Source organism: Aspergillus ibericus (genome assembly GCF_003184845.1).
Source record: "Aspergillus ibericus CBS 121593 unplaced genomic scaffold BO80scaffold_11, whole genome shotgun sequence".
In the NCBI taxonomy this organism is placed as follows: domain Eukaryota; kingdom Fungi; phylum Ascomycota; class Eurotiomycetes; order Eurotiales; family Aspergillaceae; genus Aspergillus; species Aspergillus ibericus.
In genome coordinates this window covers 469,213-486,289 of record NW_020292109.1, presented here as the reverse complement: position 1 = coordinate 486,289, position 17,077 = coordinate 469,213, and the positions used below count along the sequence as shown (strand labels likewise).

Below are 17,077 nucleotides of genomic sequence, written 5' to 3'. Positions count from 1 at the left end.
CCTCCTCCCTTATCACCCACCTACCCACTAAGCAAGTTAGATCATCACCCCCCCCATCGGCCACGCCATATTCCTTCAAGGCGGCGAAATCCAACACCTCGCGTCCCGAGCCATCGGCACCACCGAACGCATCACAACAATCACCTCCCTGCGCGCTACCACCCCGGGTCTATATGATAATAGTTATTTGACGAATGTGCGTCCGGAATCGGATCTCGGGGTGCTGTATCGCGAGTGGGTGCGGTATCGGGTCGCGAAGGTGGTGGAGGAGATGGGGTATTTTGAGGGTATGTTGGAGGGGGGAGATGAGAAGGTGGATGTCGAGACTGTGCATAGGGTGCTTGAGACTCAGATTGGGTATCTTCGACGGACGGTGGATCAGGTTGTTTCGTATGAGTTGCATGATGCTGTTATTGGGAAGTATGGGGTACATGCTTACTATGCAGCGGAGGAGTACTGGGAACAGGTGCAGAAGTGTGCAGGGTTCGGGGAATTGGTACGGATGAGTGAGGAGAAAAGGGAGTTTCGACCTGGGTCGCGGTTGTGGGCGGATTTGTATGCTTCGCGGATGATGGTGGAGAATGGTGGGGTGTTGAGGGGGCAGGTTGGGGTGGTCAAGTGGGATAACGAGAGGGACTATGTGATGGGAGATGAGTTGTTGAGGCAGGGCTTGAGGGAGGTGTTTTGGGAGTGGGTGGGGGTTGTAGGGTTGGATGAGTTGCTGGAGGTGAGTGACCTCAGTGAGCTATAGGGTGGTGGTGGCTATTTGTTGATTGCTATTGCGTTGCTAGCTAATAGGTCATATTGTTGAGGCTGGGTTCTCCAAGGTCTACTTAGAGTTGAAAATGAAGGAAACTAATGTAACTAGTCACGATCTATAAATCCCCCAACGCCAATACTATCCTCCGTAACGCCTCCTCCAGATACTCCCTCGGATGGGTAAACACAATCCGAAACCAACCACTTTTCTCCGACCCAAACAGAAAGCCACTCGCCAGGAAGACCTTCCTCTGCAGCAACAATTGCATCACCTTATCACTAATCTCATCACCCAGGTTTGCAGTCTCTTCCGGATGCAACTCGCGATACTTCTTGCCCAGATTCACCCAGAGAAAGAACGCAGCATTCGCTCCAGCGGCGTACTCAATCCCGTGATCTTTGAGATATGTCGCAGCGAATGCATACGACTCAGCCAGTTTCTGCCGATTAAGTTGGATATATCGAGTCGTAAAATCATCATCTTCCAAAACAATCGCCGCGAGATGTTCCGAAATCGACGACGAGTAAGTATATAGCGAAACGCCCTTAATCGCCTCCAACAGAACAGGATTACTCTGGGAAATAATCACACCCAGTCGTATCCCATTCGCTCCAAAATCCTTACTCATACCCCAAAGCAAATGCACCAGCCCCGGGTCAATAACGCCCGCTGTATCAATCGACAACGCAGACTCAAACGGCACCGGCGTCCCCAAATCAATCGTATTCTTCCACACCGACAGGGCATAAATCTCATCACTGATCAAATGCACCTGATATTTCTGACACAGCCGCATCAACTGCACCATCGTCTCTTTGGGATAACACCGCCCCAGCGGATTATGCGGATGACAGAGCATCAACGCCCTAACCTTCCGGCCCGTGGTGGCTTGAAAGGCCAGTAATGCCCGCTCATAACACTCCACGGCATCCACACTAAACGGGTCACACTCCCCAAACGCCACCGGAATGACCACTGCCCCCGGCCGCACTGACATATCCGGGATGAAGGTCCCATAGTACGGCCGGCCGAGGAGAATTCCTTCCCCGGGATCCGTGAACGCCCACGAGATGTGCTCGATTGCTGAGGAGACGCCGTTCGTGACGAGCAGATCATTGCTCGTGAGGGGTTTCACGGGGTGCAGATGTTTGTTGAGGAACGCGGCCATGGCGCAGCGAAGACGCTCCGCGCCAATGGCGCCGTCGTTGTAGGTGAGATACTTTGCTGGGAGGGTGAGTTGCGTGTTCATGTAGTTCAGGAGGTAGTCATGCATGAGGGCGTTCTCGGCGACCCCTACGTTGACGTAGCCGTCTGGCTTGCTGGTGGGACACCAGGGGTTGCGCATGATGTCCCACATGAGGCTGTTGGCGGAGCCGACGACATTGTGGGCGCGTTGGGAGAGGGGGGATGTCATCTTGTTTGTGCTATGACTGTACCAGGGGACTGGGATGTAGTGAAGGTGCTGGGGGGGGGATGTGTGGTGTTTGGGGGAGGTTGAAGAGTGAAGAGTTTGGTTCCGGTTGACCCTTAACCTTGTTCTTATTAGCCGGGAAGTTGTCTGTTCGGTTCCACGGGAGGTTAGAGATGATACTCGACATACTCAGTACATATTGTAGACATATATCGTTCATTTCGTTCTGCTATATCATGGGCTCGAAGTTCTGAATGATCTGAGGCACTGCAGCACATGACGTCACGCAAGCAACGAACCGAAAATTTTGTTCTGAGGTGGCGTTGCATTACTCCATTGTAGGTTTGGGGATCAGGTTATCCCCGCCATGGACAGCTGGTGGAGAACCTAGAAGTTGCGTAGAAAATTCGGTTGTGTGGTTCGGTAGACCGAGCTGGAAAGGGCCAATGTGGGTCTGCCCGGATCACCTTATGGGAGTCTGCTCGAGCAGCTGCGGAGGATGTTGACTGCGATTGCACTCTCTTGCCCTGGAAGCAATAAGCTATAGTAGGTTTCTTAAAGGCTATTGTTATCTCTTGTCCGAGAGATTGCTTGTTCTTTGAGTATCATGATGACGAGACTTCGTTCTTCTATCTCACCGGCCAGAATATAGAGCAGTCAAGGGATATGTAATAGTATGCTAAGCATTTCGAAGGTACTTGGGCTTCATGACAGGCTAACTAGTGACCAATTGGCCATGGCTATTGACAGATCTCTCTTATGCTGTCCTTGCCATATACAGCAGCCACAGTACTTGCATAGTATATAGCAAATCGGATAATTCCACAAAGAGCCCTCATATACATAGTGAATACAACAGTCCGATATACAACTACACCTCAAGCACACCACCGCACTCACCACATCCCCCAATATCATGTCAACTAATCCGACCCCGACGACGACGAAGACGACGTCGTCTCATCCGAACTAAACTCATCCGAGCACTCGGTCGACGGAATCTCCGCCTCCGTCGCACCCGGCTCCCGATCCTCAATATTCCTGGTAATCCGAGTGACCGCCGTCGCCAACGCCCGCACATTATTCAAATGCCCCGCCTCCTTCGCCACATAAATATCATGCTGAAAGTTGCGCGCAAACAGCCGCAACTGCGCTTTATACCCCTTGGCGACATCACTATCCAACGAACCATCCTCCACCGCGAGATCAATATTCCCAAACGTCCGAACCCAATCAAACCCCGTCAGCGTCGAATGCACATACTCCAACACTTCGGCATCTACACGACCCTGCAACGCCTCCTGCTGAATCGGGAATACCACCTCATTCCGCACCGACTTGGCCTCTTTCGCGTACGCCACCGCCTGCGCCATATCCGTCGTCGAGAGATTCTCGTCCGCGGCGAACGCCGCATCGGCCGCATGCAACACCTTGGTAATAATAATCGCGTAGGCTTTTTGATCCGGATCGAGATTATTCAACAACTTGCCGAGGTCGAGTCGCGCACTACCCGGGATATTCCGGTTAATGCGCGTCAACTGGCTATCATCCGGCGTGGTGGTGTGGTCTGCTGCCGCGGGCTCGTAAGACGGATACCAGTCGGCTTCGATGACGTGTTTGACGAACTCGTCGAATTTGCACATCCCGCCGCCGGTGTCCCGGGACTGGCAGTCGACGGCGATGGTGCGGGGGGCGCCGGATTGGTATTCCATTTTGTAGACGTAGTAGTAGAAGAGGAGTTCGTAGCCGATGGAGGCGTTGTCGGCGTGGACGGTGGGGAGGAGGAGGGTGGTGAGGAGGAGGAGGAGGTTGAGGGGTTTCATTTTGATGCTGCAATGAGTGTGATATGTAGAGAGTGACGGAAAGGAGTGACGAAGTAGAAATGAGTGACGAAAAAGAGTGACAGTGACAGTGACAGTGACAGTGACAGTGACAGAGGAACACAGAAGAGAGGGGGGCAAAGAGAGGGCTTGAAATAGGAACACGGCAGCCTACAGGGTTTAGGGAGTGTAGTATCATCTCACCCGATATCCGTCAGGAGTCACCTTCAAATCTCCTGATATCCTGTGTCATTCGTATTACCAGATAATCCATATGCAGCCCCCACTCACCTGCACCTCGCATCCTTCGCCCGAATTCCGCATCTAATCCCTTTCAAGGCCTCGACAAGGCTGCACACGATACCACGGAGACTACATATTCAGCTCCAACAGGGCATAACCTCGGCTAGACACCCGACCCTGCACTGCATCAATTAAACTATCTTAGCGCCGGTCTCACACCAGGGTCTTAGCGTCACTCAGGGTCAGATTTTAGGGCGCAAATCCTGCAGGATCGGTCCCGCACTAAACAAGCTCTCCTGCTTTGGTCGAATCTCGCGTGGATGCCACCACAGAGCCCCATGCATGGTCCCTGAATCCTTCCGCTTACTTCCGTACGCAGAGATAAGGCGTTCGGGCGAGGGCCGGAGCTCCGAGACACATGGCACTGCCTCGCGCTAGTGAGGGGGTTAGTTCTGCAGGTGGGGACAGATGAGGGAGGGGTGTTCAGCTGTCGGAGGCTGGAAATAGAGGACAGGTCACGGATTTAGGAGAATTGAGTCAGGTTGAGTCATCTGTCAGTTTAGAGCTAGCGTGTCGGATACGACGGATATTCAATGACATTGAACAAAACATAGTGGATTGCAGCTAGGCGGGATCACTCGGATCCACAGTACAGATAGTAATTACAGTGAATCCCTCACATCTACTAAGTGCTCGTAGCAGCAGCCATAGCCGTAGCAGATGAACAGTAAGCCGTCTCAAATGCCAGCACGGTGCTAGCCACCGCCGTCCCACAAGCAGCATTGGCACAGTCCCGGATGCCGTAGTAAAAGTCAATGTTCTCACACAGGCAGGAGGGGTCCGCACTGCTACATCCCAGGGAGGAATACTTGCCCAGCATGTTGTTGAAGCAGGTTTGACCGCACGACGGCAGCGCCGAGATGGCGGTGGGCACTGCAGTGGCGGTGGCCGTCGACGGATACGTGGTTTGCGCGGCAATGGCCGAGGTACAGTAACTGCTTTCAAAGGCAATGACGGTGCTGGCCACGTCCGTGCCACAGGCGGCATTGGAGCAGTCCCGGATGCCGTAGTAGAAGTTGATGTTCCGGCAGAGGCACGAGGGGTCCGATGTGGTACAGCCGAGGGATTCGTATTCCGCCAAGACGTTGTTGAAGCAGGTTTGCTAGACAGGTTAGCGGATGCCATGTGTGATTTAGGGCTACTTACACCGCAGCTGGGGAGCTGAGAGATGGCTGTCAGGCTGGAGGTGACGGAAGTGGTAGATGGGGCAGAGGTAGTTGAAGGAGCAGAAGTGACAGAGGAAACAGAGGAAACAGAGGAAACAGAGGAAACAGAGGAAACAGAGGAAACAGAGGTAGTAGGAGTGACGGTGCTGGTGGAGGACGTAGAAGAGACCACCGAAGTGGCCTTGGTGCCATCAAACGCCGTCGCAAAGACCAAGGTGCCATTGGCGCCCGCAATGGTGGGAATGACAGTGGCCAAAGCCGTGGAATCGTAGCTGGTAATGTCCATCAACACATCCGGCCAGATGCTGGAAGTGCAGACCGCACCCAACCCCGGACGCGTCGTGTCCTGGTAATTGGGAGCATAAAGACCATAGCCCCTATGAATCGTCAGTATTTGTTGGTGAAAGAGGAACCGGACATACCCTGGACAACAAATGATGTACGTGTCGGTGACATTGTACGTCTCCCAGTTTTCGGGACAAACCAGCTGGATGTATGGAGGCAACGTCGTCGTTGCCACGGCACTATAGTAAAATTGGCTCGGATAGCAAGACGATAGGGTCAACGTGGGCACCGGGTTGACAATGTTCTGCCAGAGCTCGGTCGACCACGATGCCACTTCGGTCATGCCCCCGGCACATCCGGTCGGCTGGGTAAAGACGGTGGTGAGAATCAACGGATTCCCAGGAGTGGTGGTACTGGTGGTACTGGGGGTTGGTGTCGTCAGGGGAGTAGAGGATGAAGACGAGGAGGAGACCAAGGGCGTGGACGAGACCGAGGTCACCCCCGAGGTGATCACGCCAATGGTCTCCAACTGACCCAAGGCGAGGGGTAAGCCCAGCGCGAGCAAGGCAAGACGAGAGAGAGGATGCATCTTGGATGGTAGGCAACAAAGAACGAAACAAGATGTGGTACAATAGGAGAAAGAACGAGGGTGCAGACAAGACAATTGACATCCCACCAAATATATAGAACCGGCGGAGTGTAGGGTTTCTGCAAAGCCCCCATGCTGCGATAGGGGCGGCTCAATTCCTGTGTCCTTTTTTTTATTTTTCCTTTCCAATCATGATATTACATCTTCTTTGGTTTAATTGTCTTATCGTTATTTAATTTTATTATTTTGCTAGTCGACCCACTCAAGACGCCAAGGAGGCTTAGCCTGGCAGGGTCAGCCAGGGTCAGAAATTAGGGCACAATTCAACGCTTAGTCGCGATAGTTCGTCGTGTTCGGGTGGGGGCCGAAAGAGCATCTCTGTGAGCCATGGGAAATTACATGACTATCAGTTTCAATTAGTCGAGTCCGTATCGAGAAGCAGATGCAGTTTGGTAAGGTCAGCTCGGATAGCAACTTGAGAGCAGCCGATCCGGCGAGGTCACCGCAGTCCAGGTATAAATATGGCTCCTGGGCTGCCAGAGAGATCAAGATTGTCTTCATTCTCATTCACTCCAGTCATTCTTTTCTTTATTCAGTCATTCATTCATCCATTCATTCATCGCTCGTTCGTGTCTCTGCACGGTTCCTGTCCCTCTCTCTCTCATCGTGATGGTATAAAATGGCCTTCAATCGTCTCCCTCTTTTCCTTTTCCTATTCTATCTGGTCAGCTTGATTGCTGCATCTCCCGCAGACCAGCCGCTGCATCTATGGCATCAACGGCGGGCCCTCGCCGATCCGCCTACCCCCAGCTCGCAGAATGTCTCGAGTAGTGCTCTCACTCAAGCCCAAAAGCTGGTGGCCTCGGCGGTAGCGCAGCAGTCCGAGTACAATGCCTACCGCGTGGCCAATCCCAAACGCAACACCTATCAATCCCGACACTCAGCTGCATCCAAGCAGAAGCGATCCGATGAGCCGGCCGCTCCCACGTTGGATGCCAACTTGCGAGCGGCGGCGGCGCTCTTGGCTGAACGCCATGCTAGGCAGCAGCTGTCCAACGGAACCCTCCACAAAAGTTATTCTCAATTCTCCAAGGTGCCCAAGCCGCTCAAAATCGCTGAACGGGATTCCTCCTCGACCTACTGGGCGGCGGAGGTCGACCACGGTCTTCCTCCTATGGGATGGAATCCGTCGTACCCCGTCTATCGCGATGTCACCGATGCCCAGTTCGGCGCCAAGGGGGACGGAGTGACCGATGATACTGATGCCATCAACGCTGCCATTGCCTATGGCGGCAGCTGCATGGAGGATTGTGCGTCGTCCTCCACCAAGGGCACGTTTATCTACTTTCCCCCGGGCACCTACCTCATCTCCTCTCCGATCAATGCTTCCTACTACTCCCAACTCGTGGGCAATCCCAATGACATGCCCGTCATCAAGACGGCGCCTTCATTCATTGGCCTGGGAGCCATCCAAAGTGATGTGTACATTCCCAACGACAATGGCGATGAGTGGTACATTGAGGTAGCCCCCCCTCCCTCTCCCCCTGGAGTGTATGGACATCACTAATTTGACAGCAAAACAACTTTTATCGCCAAATTCGCAACATCATCATCGACATCGAGGAGACCACCACCGCCTATGCGGCCGGGCTGCATTGGCAAGTCGCGCAAGCCACCTCCCTGACCAACGTGTTCATCACGGCCAGTTCGACCAAAGGCACCACGCAGATGGGCATGTACACCGAGAACGGCAGCGGAGGCTTCATGTCGGGCTGCACCATCATCGGCGGTCAGTATGGCATCTACGGCGGCAATCAACAGTACACGGTCCGCGACTTTCAAATTTCCAGTCAGACGGAGGCGAACATCTGCTTGATCTGGGATTGGGGCTGGACCTGGGCGGGGATGCACCTGTCCAGTGCGCCCGTTGGCATCAGTTTGATCAACCCGAAAGCGACCTCCGGACAGCAAGCGGGGTCGACGTACATCCTGGACAGTATGTTTGATGAGACTCCGATTGCCATCAAGGCCGAGTTTGAGAAGAAGACCATTCTGGAGACCAGCATCATCACGCTGGATAACGTGGGGGTGAATGGGGTCGATACCATGCTCGCCTTCCTGGATGACGAGAGTCTGGACCTCATGAATGGGGATATCAACTTTGTCACCGTGGGCAATCTCCACGAGGACTCCTCCAACTCCTTTGGCTACTACTCGGTGAAGGTCCAGACTCCTCCTCCCGCTCTCCTAGACGCGGCCGATGATCAGGTCATCTACCGCGACAGCTACTTCTACCGCAACCGGCCGCAGTACGAGACGCTGTCGACCGGAGATATCGTCAACGTCAAGGACCACGGCGCTGCTGGTGATGGCTCCACCGATGATACCGCGGCCATTGTGGCCGCTCTCGCCCTGGCCACCGCCGACAACCTGATCTACTTCCCCCCGGGCTCCTACATCATCACCAAGACCATCGTGATCCCCAAGCACGCCCGCATCACCGGCCAGGTCTGGTCCCAGCTCGTGGCCTCCGGGGATTACTTCTCCGACATGACCTCCCCCAAGGCCATGATCCAGGTCGGCAACGCCGGTGATGTCGGCCAGGTGGAAATCAGTGACATCCTGTTCACCTCGATGGGCGAACTCCCCGGTCTGGTCATGGTGGAATGGAACATCCAAGCCGAACTCCAAGGCTACGCCGGCATGTGGGATTGTCACTTCCGCGTGGGCGGTGCCTATGGCACCAAGCTCCAGCTGGCCGACTGCCCAACCAGCGGCATTGCCTCGGGCTGTGTGGCTGCCTCCATGATGATGCACATGACGCCCGATTCCAACGGCTATTTCGAAAACATGTGGCTGTGGGTGGCCGATCACGACATTGACGACGCCGACAACACCCAAATCACCGTGTCCGTGGCGCGTGGGCTCCTCCTCGAGTCGACTGCCGGCCCAACCTGGCTCTACGGCACGGCCTCGGAGCACTCCATCCTCTATCAATACAACTTTGCCAACGCCACCAACACCTTTGCCGGCATGATCCAGACCGAGTCGCCCTACTACCAATTCACCGACGCCACCGAGTCTCCCGGCCCCTTCAACGCCTCCATCGGCCTCTTCCCCAACGATCCCACCTTCCCGGATGCCACCTGCAACGCCACCGCCGAGCTCTGCAACTTCGCCTGGGCCGTGACCATGAACGAGGCCACCAACCTGACCATCGCCGGCGCCGGTCTCTACTCCTGGTACGACAACTACCTGGAAACCTGCGTCGACACGCAAAACTGCCAACAACGCCTGGTCCTCGACGCGGGCGAGAACTCGGGCCTCTACATCTGGAACCTGATCACCATCGGGGCCGTGGAGATGATCAGCAACACCTTCGACAACGACATCATCTTCGCCAAGAACAACACCCAAGCCATCGGCCATCCCTACTGGAGCGCCCTGGCCGGCTACCTCGACGACTACCGGCCCGAAATCCTCTCCTGCACCGACGACTCCACGGACCCAGCCTGCCAAACGACCTGGAACTGCGACCTGACCCAAACCTACCCCACCCTCGACGCCCTCAACGACGCCCTCGCCACCTCCCCCAACCAATGCATGCCCTACTACGCCCTCGACACCCTCTACCTGACCCTCAACGCCTCCCTGACCAACTACACCGCCGCCAACCACAACTACGACAAATACTTCAAATACTACCAACAATACATCAAAGAAATGGTCCCCGACGCCATCAACACCTTCATGGCCTCCTCCACGCCCAAACAACCCCACGGCGGCCCAGGCAACCAATACTTCGACTGCACCTGCGAAGGCTACGGGCCCACCTCCACCCAACAATGCCCCTTCACCTACGAACAACTCATGGGCGCCACCCGCTTCACCATGACCTACACCCTCAAGGACTCGGAGGGCTTCTACGCCGCCCTCGAATCCACCTACGGGATCAATCGCACCTGGGTCGAATTCACCAACAAAGGCGGCCCCGTCCATCAAGTCGGCCACTGCTATCCCGGGGAATGTTCCAGCGGGACCGACTACCGCTACATCAACATCCCCCAGGCCGTCAAATCCAGCAACATCGACGTAACCAACCCCAAGGACATCATCACCGCCGCCCTCCCCTCCCTCGGCAACGTCACCAATAACCTCCTCGCCCGGGTGATGGACGTCGACCTCGGCGCCTGGGACGGCGGCATGCAAGATCTCTACGAGACCTTCTCCATGCCCGTCTTCATGATCCAGCAGGCCATCGCCTCCATGGCACAGGTCAAAGCCATCGGCGAGAAACAAGCCAAGGAGGATAAAATCAAACTCATCCTGGAGATCCTGGGCATTGTGTTTGCCTTTGTGCCCTTTCTGGATGATCTCACTCCCGCGTTGGATGTGTTGGATGGGGCGTTTGAGACGATTGCGACGGCGGGGAATGTTGCCTTGGGTATTCAGAGTATTGTGTCCGATCCGGCGTCCGCGCCGATGGATCTGTTGGGGATGATTGGGGGGGGTGGGCTCCGGGATGAGGATGATTTTGCGAAGGCGGCCAAGGCGAGGAGGGCCTTGACCGAGGATGATTTGCAGAGTATTGGGAAGGATTTTAAACAGGAGGAGGATCGGTTTGATGAGGTGACGGAGCCGAAGTGTTCCGTTTGATCCTCCTTTCTTTCATTACTGGGGGGGGAGAGAATGGGGTTATCACTCTGTTGGTATCTGAGGGTGGTTGTGTTGGTGGAGCTGTGTGCTGATGATAGAGTAGATGTGGAATGTGATAGATCCAAGACTTGGTCTGGATCATATCCTCTTTTTATATGCATTTCTTCCTTTCATAATGTTATATAGTAGTAGAAGCAGCAGCAGCAACGGTAACCTATACCAAACCCTAACCACACCCATCCACACCACCATAACACACAATAAACCAGCCATCACATCACATCTGTAACCTTCCACTCTGGTCTAAGTAGTTAGGGTTGTCTTGCCTTTTTTATCCCTATTGTGCTAGTCATTGGTCTGCACTCATACATAGAGGAAGTGTAAGGGTATATGTATTAGCAATGCCTTCCAGAAGTCCGGTTATCCTACCTAGATTGTAATCATTTGACCTCTCTAGTTAATCATGTAGCGTGGATACGTATTAGAAGTAACCTTCTCTTACTACGGATAGTACGGTATATGGACGGGTGGATGGGTGGACGTAGGGATAGGATAGATCAGGTAATGTAGTACAGGGTATGGTATGCGTCTCTCTCCCCCTCTCCCTCTCTATATATTATATATGTCTCAGGTAGAACATGGCCAGTGCCGTTGATAGTCACTACGTCGTGATATAGTGTTCAGTGATCTCGATCATGTCGATTTCATCGGTAGTGGATTGGATGATTCGTCATGTTGATTATGAGGACTGATATATACCCCGGAGGTGCTCTTTGTTTCGCGGGCATGATAATAGATATTGGTGAGAAATGCATCACTCCAGTGGTATTGGTTGGATACTTGGAAGCAAGCGGGGTTTGAAATCTTGATTACATGCATGGATTCATCGCGGTGGCTGTAGGCTAACTTGGCCCTTCATCTTCTCGTTGGTAGTAATTTGGGTCTTTTCTTTTCTCTTCTTTTTTCGTGTTCTATCTCTGCAGTTTCTCGCAATGAGGTTTAAAACCCCGGCCCCCTCATCCGACCCAATTTGGTCATCTCATTCCACAGATGCTCGTTATGCAGCGCCCGACGATGCTGTCTCGCTTCCGACATCCCCATCGGCCAGCTGTCGGTCCTCTGCACGATCTCGTCAATCATCTCCCGAGGCAGCCCCGCCGTGGCCAAATCGCTGCCCACGGCTGCTGCCCACCAGTGATGCTGCTGCGGGGGCACATTACGCGTAGAACACACCCGATAATGAGGATCGACCAGATACAGCTTGAGGAAACGGTAATGCCCCGCGACAGTCGAATCGACCAGCTGGAACGGTTCCACTCGGTGCTCCAACACGTTGGGAAATGTGATCAATCGCCCTTGTGGCGTCGCGATGGAGCCGGCGTCCTGATACGGCGGATTCGCGTAATTATCAATGGAGAGATATAAGGGTGGAAACCCCAAGATTTGCTCGATGGCATCATACTCCAAGCCATAGGTTTTGCCTTGTCGATGGGCGGGCCTACAGTTGAGCAGCACACTCCGCTTGGCAACCAGTTCCTCGTGATAGCGGTAGTAGCAGCCGTGGAGGCGGGTGTACTGGCGGAAGGCGATGCGGGGGTCGGTGATATTGTGGACGTCGTAGGCGAATACGGCCACGCCGACGATGTGCTCGTTCAGTTGGCCCGGTAGCTGCCAGCGACCTTTCGAATAGGTGGGGGCATCTGGGGTGAGCTCGATGTTCTCCAGCTCCACTAGGACCTGCAGGCCTTGCTGTCGGAATGTGTCCTCGAGAGTGATCGCATAGGGAGTGTGCGGGGGAATCACTGGGTAGAAGGGCCGCTCAGGACCCCAGTCCGGCCGGTCGCGGACAATGTCGATGATGGGTTTGTCGTGGTGCTGGCCGGACTTCCACTCCTCGTAGGAAAAGGCCGTGCCTGGCTCGGGATGTTTCCAGCGGAGCACCCGCTCGACCTTTTCTTGCAGTCTGCGCCAGGGGTTGGATTGCCAGTCCTGGGGGAGTGCCATGGGAGAGGTGGATCCATCTTCCGGACGTTCCAGATACTCTTTGGCCTTTCCCCACAGGTCCGAGTCTGGAGGAGGCTTCTCCATGTTTTCTTTGCCGGCAACGTCGCAGAACCCAGCTTCTAGTGCCTGTAACTTGCGCTGCCGTTTCCTGCCTTCTTTCGTATCATCTTCCATGCTCCGCTGCAACTCTTCTCGATGTCGACGGTATATTCGTTTCCGGATGGTCGACGGCACATTGAACGCGTCCGCCCAGTCGGGAAGTTCATTCTCCCATTCAATGCCATACGTGATGATTCTCAGTGGAACAGGCCCCAGCTGTCCGTGATTGGAGTCCTTCGACCAGTCGGACTGCCCTTGCACGAGGCAATCATTCCATGGCTTGATCGCAAGAGAGATGACTTTCTCAATGGCGCCGTATAGCCCTTGATACGCGGGGTGGAGATTATTGATGTACGAGGTGATGCGCACCTCGGTGCCAGTGTCTTTGACAAACTCCACCTCGCACGGCAGACACTGGTAGTTCCAGCTCCAGCGGTAATATTCGGTCTCCAAGTGATCATTGGGAGTCGTGCCCCTGGCTGGAATTTGACCTTTATCGACCCACCTTTGCAATTTCATGAAACTCACCCGTTTATCGACCGGTTTCGGCGCCACCGTCGCATGTTTGTAGGCCCCGAGCACGTCGTGCAGGTCCACTCGTCCTCGATCCAAGACGAGGGTCTTCCCATAGACCAGGGGAAATAACCATGGATCGACAATGCTTAATACCTGCTTGGACTTCCAATCCAGACCCTGCTGTGCCTTCTGCTGTCTGAGGACGGGGGGAACTGCCCACCTGAACAAAGTGCTCAGAGAGCTGAGAGTCGGGGTGTCCGACTTGCACACACAGGATCCTGTGTCCAGCACGCGAATGTGCTGATTCTCGCGAAAGTCGATCGCTTTATCCCGCAGTTCTTTCAAACACCAGTCCCATGTTTTGTCGCTCATTAGGGCAGTCATGTCAAAGGCCTCTTTTTTCCAGCGCGCGACAACCTCATCGTTGGAGATGTCAACATGCCAGTCTAGGTGATCGGTCAGGTGGTTCATCACGGCCACCATGGCTAATTCGCGCGCTGTCACAGCCGGAGCTTGTCGCCATTCGTAAATACCATGTGCAAAGCGAGCTTCGGGGGGAAGCTCATAATTCATGGGGATGTCTCCGAAGCCGGGGACTCGGAGGGGACCATGGCCAGTATTGTCGAGTATAGATGGATCCTCGATGTGAGTGGAAGAACCTTCCATCGTGGTTGTAGTAGCAGTGGACGAGTGGGTTGGATGGAAATGAGAGGTGACTCATGGTGATCTGGATTAAATCAGCAATGAAGTGCAGGCAGAAGATAAGAATCCCACTAGTGATGCGACGCTATTTCGACAGCTTAGTCAGCCATCTATCTGGAGGGATTCATCAACTTCGTATTGAAGTAAGACATGGCTGCCTTGTTAGTAAATGGGCCGGTGTCTAGCTCGGTTGTGAAGGGAATAGTGCTTATGTTTAACAAGCTATTCGGTGGAAACCGTGGGTTGAACCTTGGCAGGATTCTTCGGAATGACGGACCGGAGTATCTCATACCTCTATTAATTGGGACTGCAAGAGTTCATCGCAAATATTATACTGTCAATTCTACAGCTTTCATCTCAGTAGTCCTATGCCAGCTTCTGATCATGTCAAAGGGCCAACTGGCACCAAGACAGTACGCCAACTGGCACCGATCGTGCCAGGGTCTGCCCGGAAACCCCGATTGGTGGGTTTCCTCCCTCCTCTTTTCTCCTCATTTCTCCATCTCATTTCTCCTTCATCCCATCGTACGATCCAGATCCAGCTTGCTTGGAGCTGACTGAATACCCAATAATCTGAGTAACGGTTGACCTCTTACCAGACTCATACCCAGCTGACAAGGCCTGCACCAGTCTATTGAGCCGTCCAACCTCGGCAGCAGTACAACCAGACATCCTAGAAGACAGAAACAGTAACCAGTTGGACAAGCACCAAGCAAACAGTCAACCTGCACAGTTGTCTTGTCCGACACTTTCAAAATCCAGTTTCAATCGTCAAGCATAGCACTCATGACATCACATGCAAATCCGCTACCCTTCCAACCGCACCAGTCTCGACCACTGCACCTCCGTGCACCGGAGCGCCTCGATTGCATGCATCAAATAGCCTAAATCAGGCGGGTTGGGGCAACTCATTGGGACACTCTTGAGCTGACCTGCAGATCTTACCCGGCCTGCAGGTGGCCAACCAGACTTCCCCGCACGAGCTGCATATTTAAACTCCTCCATCCCTGTGCTGGTTGACACCACGAGTAGGCATTGACAATGTGGCAGTTCCTCACTCTATCTCTGTTGGTGTCGCGGGCTACAGCCCTAGTTCGACCCGATGGCGTGGTATGCAGCATTCTTCTATCTACATAGTATCTCTGCTCACCCATCTATCAGGGCCGTGTGCCGGCATTGGGTTGGAACTCGTGGAATGCGTATAATTGTGAAATTGATGCAGACAAGATCCTCACGGCCGCCAATGAAGTCGTCAATCTGGGCTTGAAGAGTCTCGGATACGAATACATCAACAGTGCGCCCCCTCCTCCGTTTCTTTTTTTTTATCATAAATCACTAACAGAACAGTCGACGACTGCTGGTCCGTCAAGTCTGGCCGCGATCCCACGACCAAACGCATCATCCCCGACCCAGACAAATTCCCCAACGGCATCTCCGGCGTCGCAGACCAAGTGCATGCCCTCGGTCTCAAGCTCGGCATCTACAGCAGTATGCCTCCCCCGCACCCAGCTGCACTCCCTACTGACCAAACCACAGGTGCCGGCCTGACCACCTGCGCCGGCTACCCAGCCAGTCTGGGCTACGAAGAAATCGACGCGCAATCCTTTGCCGAATGGGGCGTGGACTGTACATCCCTCCATCCCTCCATCCCGCCCCCGTCACAAGCAATCATACACTAACAAAGAACCAGACCTCAAATACGACAACTGCGGCGTCCCCACCAACCTAACCGACCAATACACCTACTGCGTCCCGGACAGCACCGACGGCTCCTACTTTCCCAACGGCACCTGCGTGAACCTCACCGACGCCGCCCCGGCAAACTACAACTGGGCCACCTCGACCACCGCGAAACGCTACACCCGCATGCGCAATGCCCTCCTCAACGTCAACCGCACCATCCTCTACTCGCTCTGCGATTGGGGGCAAGCCGACGTGAATGATTGGGGAAATGCCACGGGAAATTCCTGGCGCATGTCGGGGGATATTACCCGTACCCTCCCCCCCTAATCCCCCACCATATGACCTATATGCTAATAAGAAGGGGTAGCAACATGGTCCCGCATCGCCGAAATCGCCAACGAAAACTCCTTCCTCCTGAACTACGCCAACTTCTGGGGCTACCCGGACCCGGACATGCTCGAAGTCGGGAATGGGAATTTGACGTTGGCCGAGAATCGGGCCCATTTTGCCCTGTGGGCGGTGATGAAGGCGCCGTTGATTATCGGGACACCGGTACCCCTCCCCCATCCTATCCCAATCCCATTCCTTTCCTTCCCTCTCCATGGATATCAACTACACACCGAAGCGCATACTAAGAGAGATGATATAGCTCAGTACTATAGATCAATCCCACCTCACCATCCTCTCCAACGCCCCCCTCCTCACCTTCCACCAAGACCCCCTCATCGGACGTCCCGCGTATCCCTATAAATGGGGGTATAATGCGGACTGGACATTCGACCCGGCGCATCCGGCGGAGTATTGGTCCGGGCCGTCGAGTGCGGAGGCATTGAATGGGACGTTGGTGGTGATGCTGAATAGTCAGGAGACGACGCAGACGAGGACAGCGTTTTGGAAGGAGGTGCCGGAGTTGAAGGATCTATATCGACGGGGGGGAGGGTTTAGGGTGCGGGATGCGTGGACGGGGAATGATTTGGGGTGTGTAAGGGATAAGTATAGTGTGAGATTGGGGGCGCATGATGTGGGGGTTTTGGTGGTGGGGGAGGTTTGTTAGTTCTTTCTATGGGGAGAATGGGAGAGGGG

The 17,077-nt window shown here is 54.3% G+C and overlaps 7 protein-coding genes across 7 annotated transcripts in view; 3 read left to right on the top strand and 4 right to left on the bottom strand.

The window, feature by feature from the left end:
• BO80DRAFT_351329 (uncharacterized protein) overlaps positions 1 to 751 on the top strand; it is a gene marked incomplete at both ends in the record, with an annotated part of 1,573 nt that extends 822 nt beyond the window's left edge. Inside the window, one exon of the mRNA XM_025715577.1 lies at positions 41 to 751. Coding sequence (XP_025577320.1) covers positions 41 to 751 — 711 coding nt within the window. The remainder of the gene's footprint in view (positions 1 to 40) is intronic.
• Positions 752 to 875: 124 nt separating this feature from the next.
• On the bottom strand, positions 876 to 2,174 carry BO80DRAFT_453696 (putative aminotransferase; the record flags this gene model as incomplete). The annotated part of the gene is made up of 1 exon (XM_025722030.1): positions 876 to 2,174. The coding sequence occupies one exon, from the start codon at positions 2,172 to 2,174 to the stop codon at positions 876 to 878; it is 1,299 nt and encodes a 432-aa protein (XP_025577319.1).
• Positions 2,175 to 2,832: 658 nt separating this feature from the next.
• Positions 2,833 to 4,102, bottom strand: BO80DRAFT_423453 (uncharacterized protein). The gene has a single exon (XM_025719058.1). It carries the CDS (start codon positions 3,992 to 3,994, stop codon positions 3,095 to 3,097), a length of 900 nt encoding a protein of 299 aa, XP_025577318.1. The 5' UTR covers positions 3,995 to 4,102; the 3' UTR covers positions 2,833 to 3,094.
• Positions 4,103 to 4,919: 817 nt separating this feature from the next.
• On the bottom strand, positions 4,920 to 6,334 carry BO80DRAFT_463228 (CFEM domain-containing protein; the record flags this gene model as incomplete). The annotated part of the gene is made up of 3 exons (XM_025722578.1): positions 4,920 to 5,396; positions 5,441 to 5,837; positions 5,883 to 6,334. 3 exons carry the CDS (start codon positions 6,332 to 6,334, stop codon positions 4,920 to 4,922), a joined length of 1,326 nt encoding a protein of 441 aa, XP_025577317.1.
• A 679-nt stretch (positions 6,335 to 7,013) lies between these two features.
• BO80DRAFT_402867 (glycoside hydrolase family 55 protein) lies at positions 7,014 to 10,990 on the top strand (the record flags this gene model as incomplete). The annotated part of the gene is made up of 2 exons (XM_025717623.1): positions 7,014 to 7,856; positions 7,910 to 10,990. The coding sequence occupies 2 exons, from the start codon at positions 7,014 to 7,016 to the stop codon at positions 10,988 to 10,990; spliced, it is 3,924 nt and encodes a 1,307-aa protein (XP_025577316.1).
• Positions 10,991 to 11,528: 538 nt separating this feature from the next.
• Positions 11,529 to 14,336, bottom strand: BO80DRAFT_423452 (DUF4246 domain-containing protein). The gene has a single exon (XM_025719057.1). The coding sequence runs from the start codon at positions 14,273 to 14,275 to the stop codon at positions 11,990 to 11,992; it is 2,286 nt and encodes a 761-aa protein (XP_025577315.1). The 5' UTR covers positions 14,276 to 14,336; the 3' UTR covers positions 11,529 to 11,989.
• Positions 14,337 to 15,352: 1,016 nt separating this feature from the next.
• On the top strand, positions 15,353 to 17,048 carry BO80DRAFT_351198 (glycoside hydrolase family 27 protein; the record flags this gene model as incomplete). Its single annotated transcript, XM_025715569.1, has 7 exons — positions 15,353 to 15,421; positions 15,473 to 15,605; positions 15,659 to 15,799; positions 15,848 to 15,937; positions 16,002 to 16,304; positions 16,362 to 16,546; positions 16,644 to 17,048. The coding sequence occupies 7 exons, from the start codon at positions 15,353 to 15,355 to the stop codon at positions 17,046 to 17,048; spliced, it is 1,326 nt and encodes a 441-aa protein (XP_025577314.1).
• Positions 17,049 to 17,077: the final 29 nt, after the last annotated feature.

Coding starts and splice junctions, on each gene's coding strand:
- BO80DRAFT_423453 (XM_025719058.1), bottom strand. CDS start 3,994: ATGAAACCCCTCAACCTCCTCCTCCTCCTCACCACCCTCCTCCTCCCC.
- BO80DRAFT_423452 (XM_025719057.1), bottom strand. CDS start 14,275: ATGGAAGGTTCTTCCACTCACATCGAGGATCCATCTATACTCGACAAT.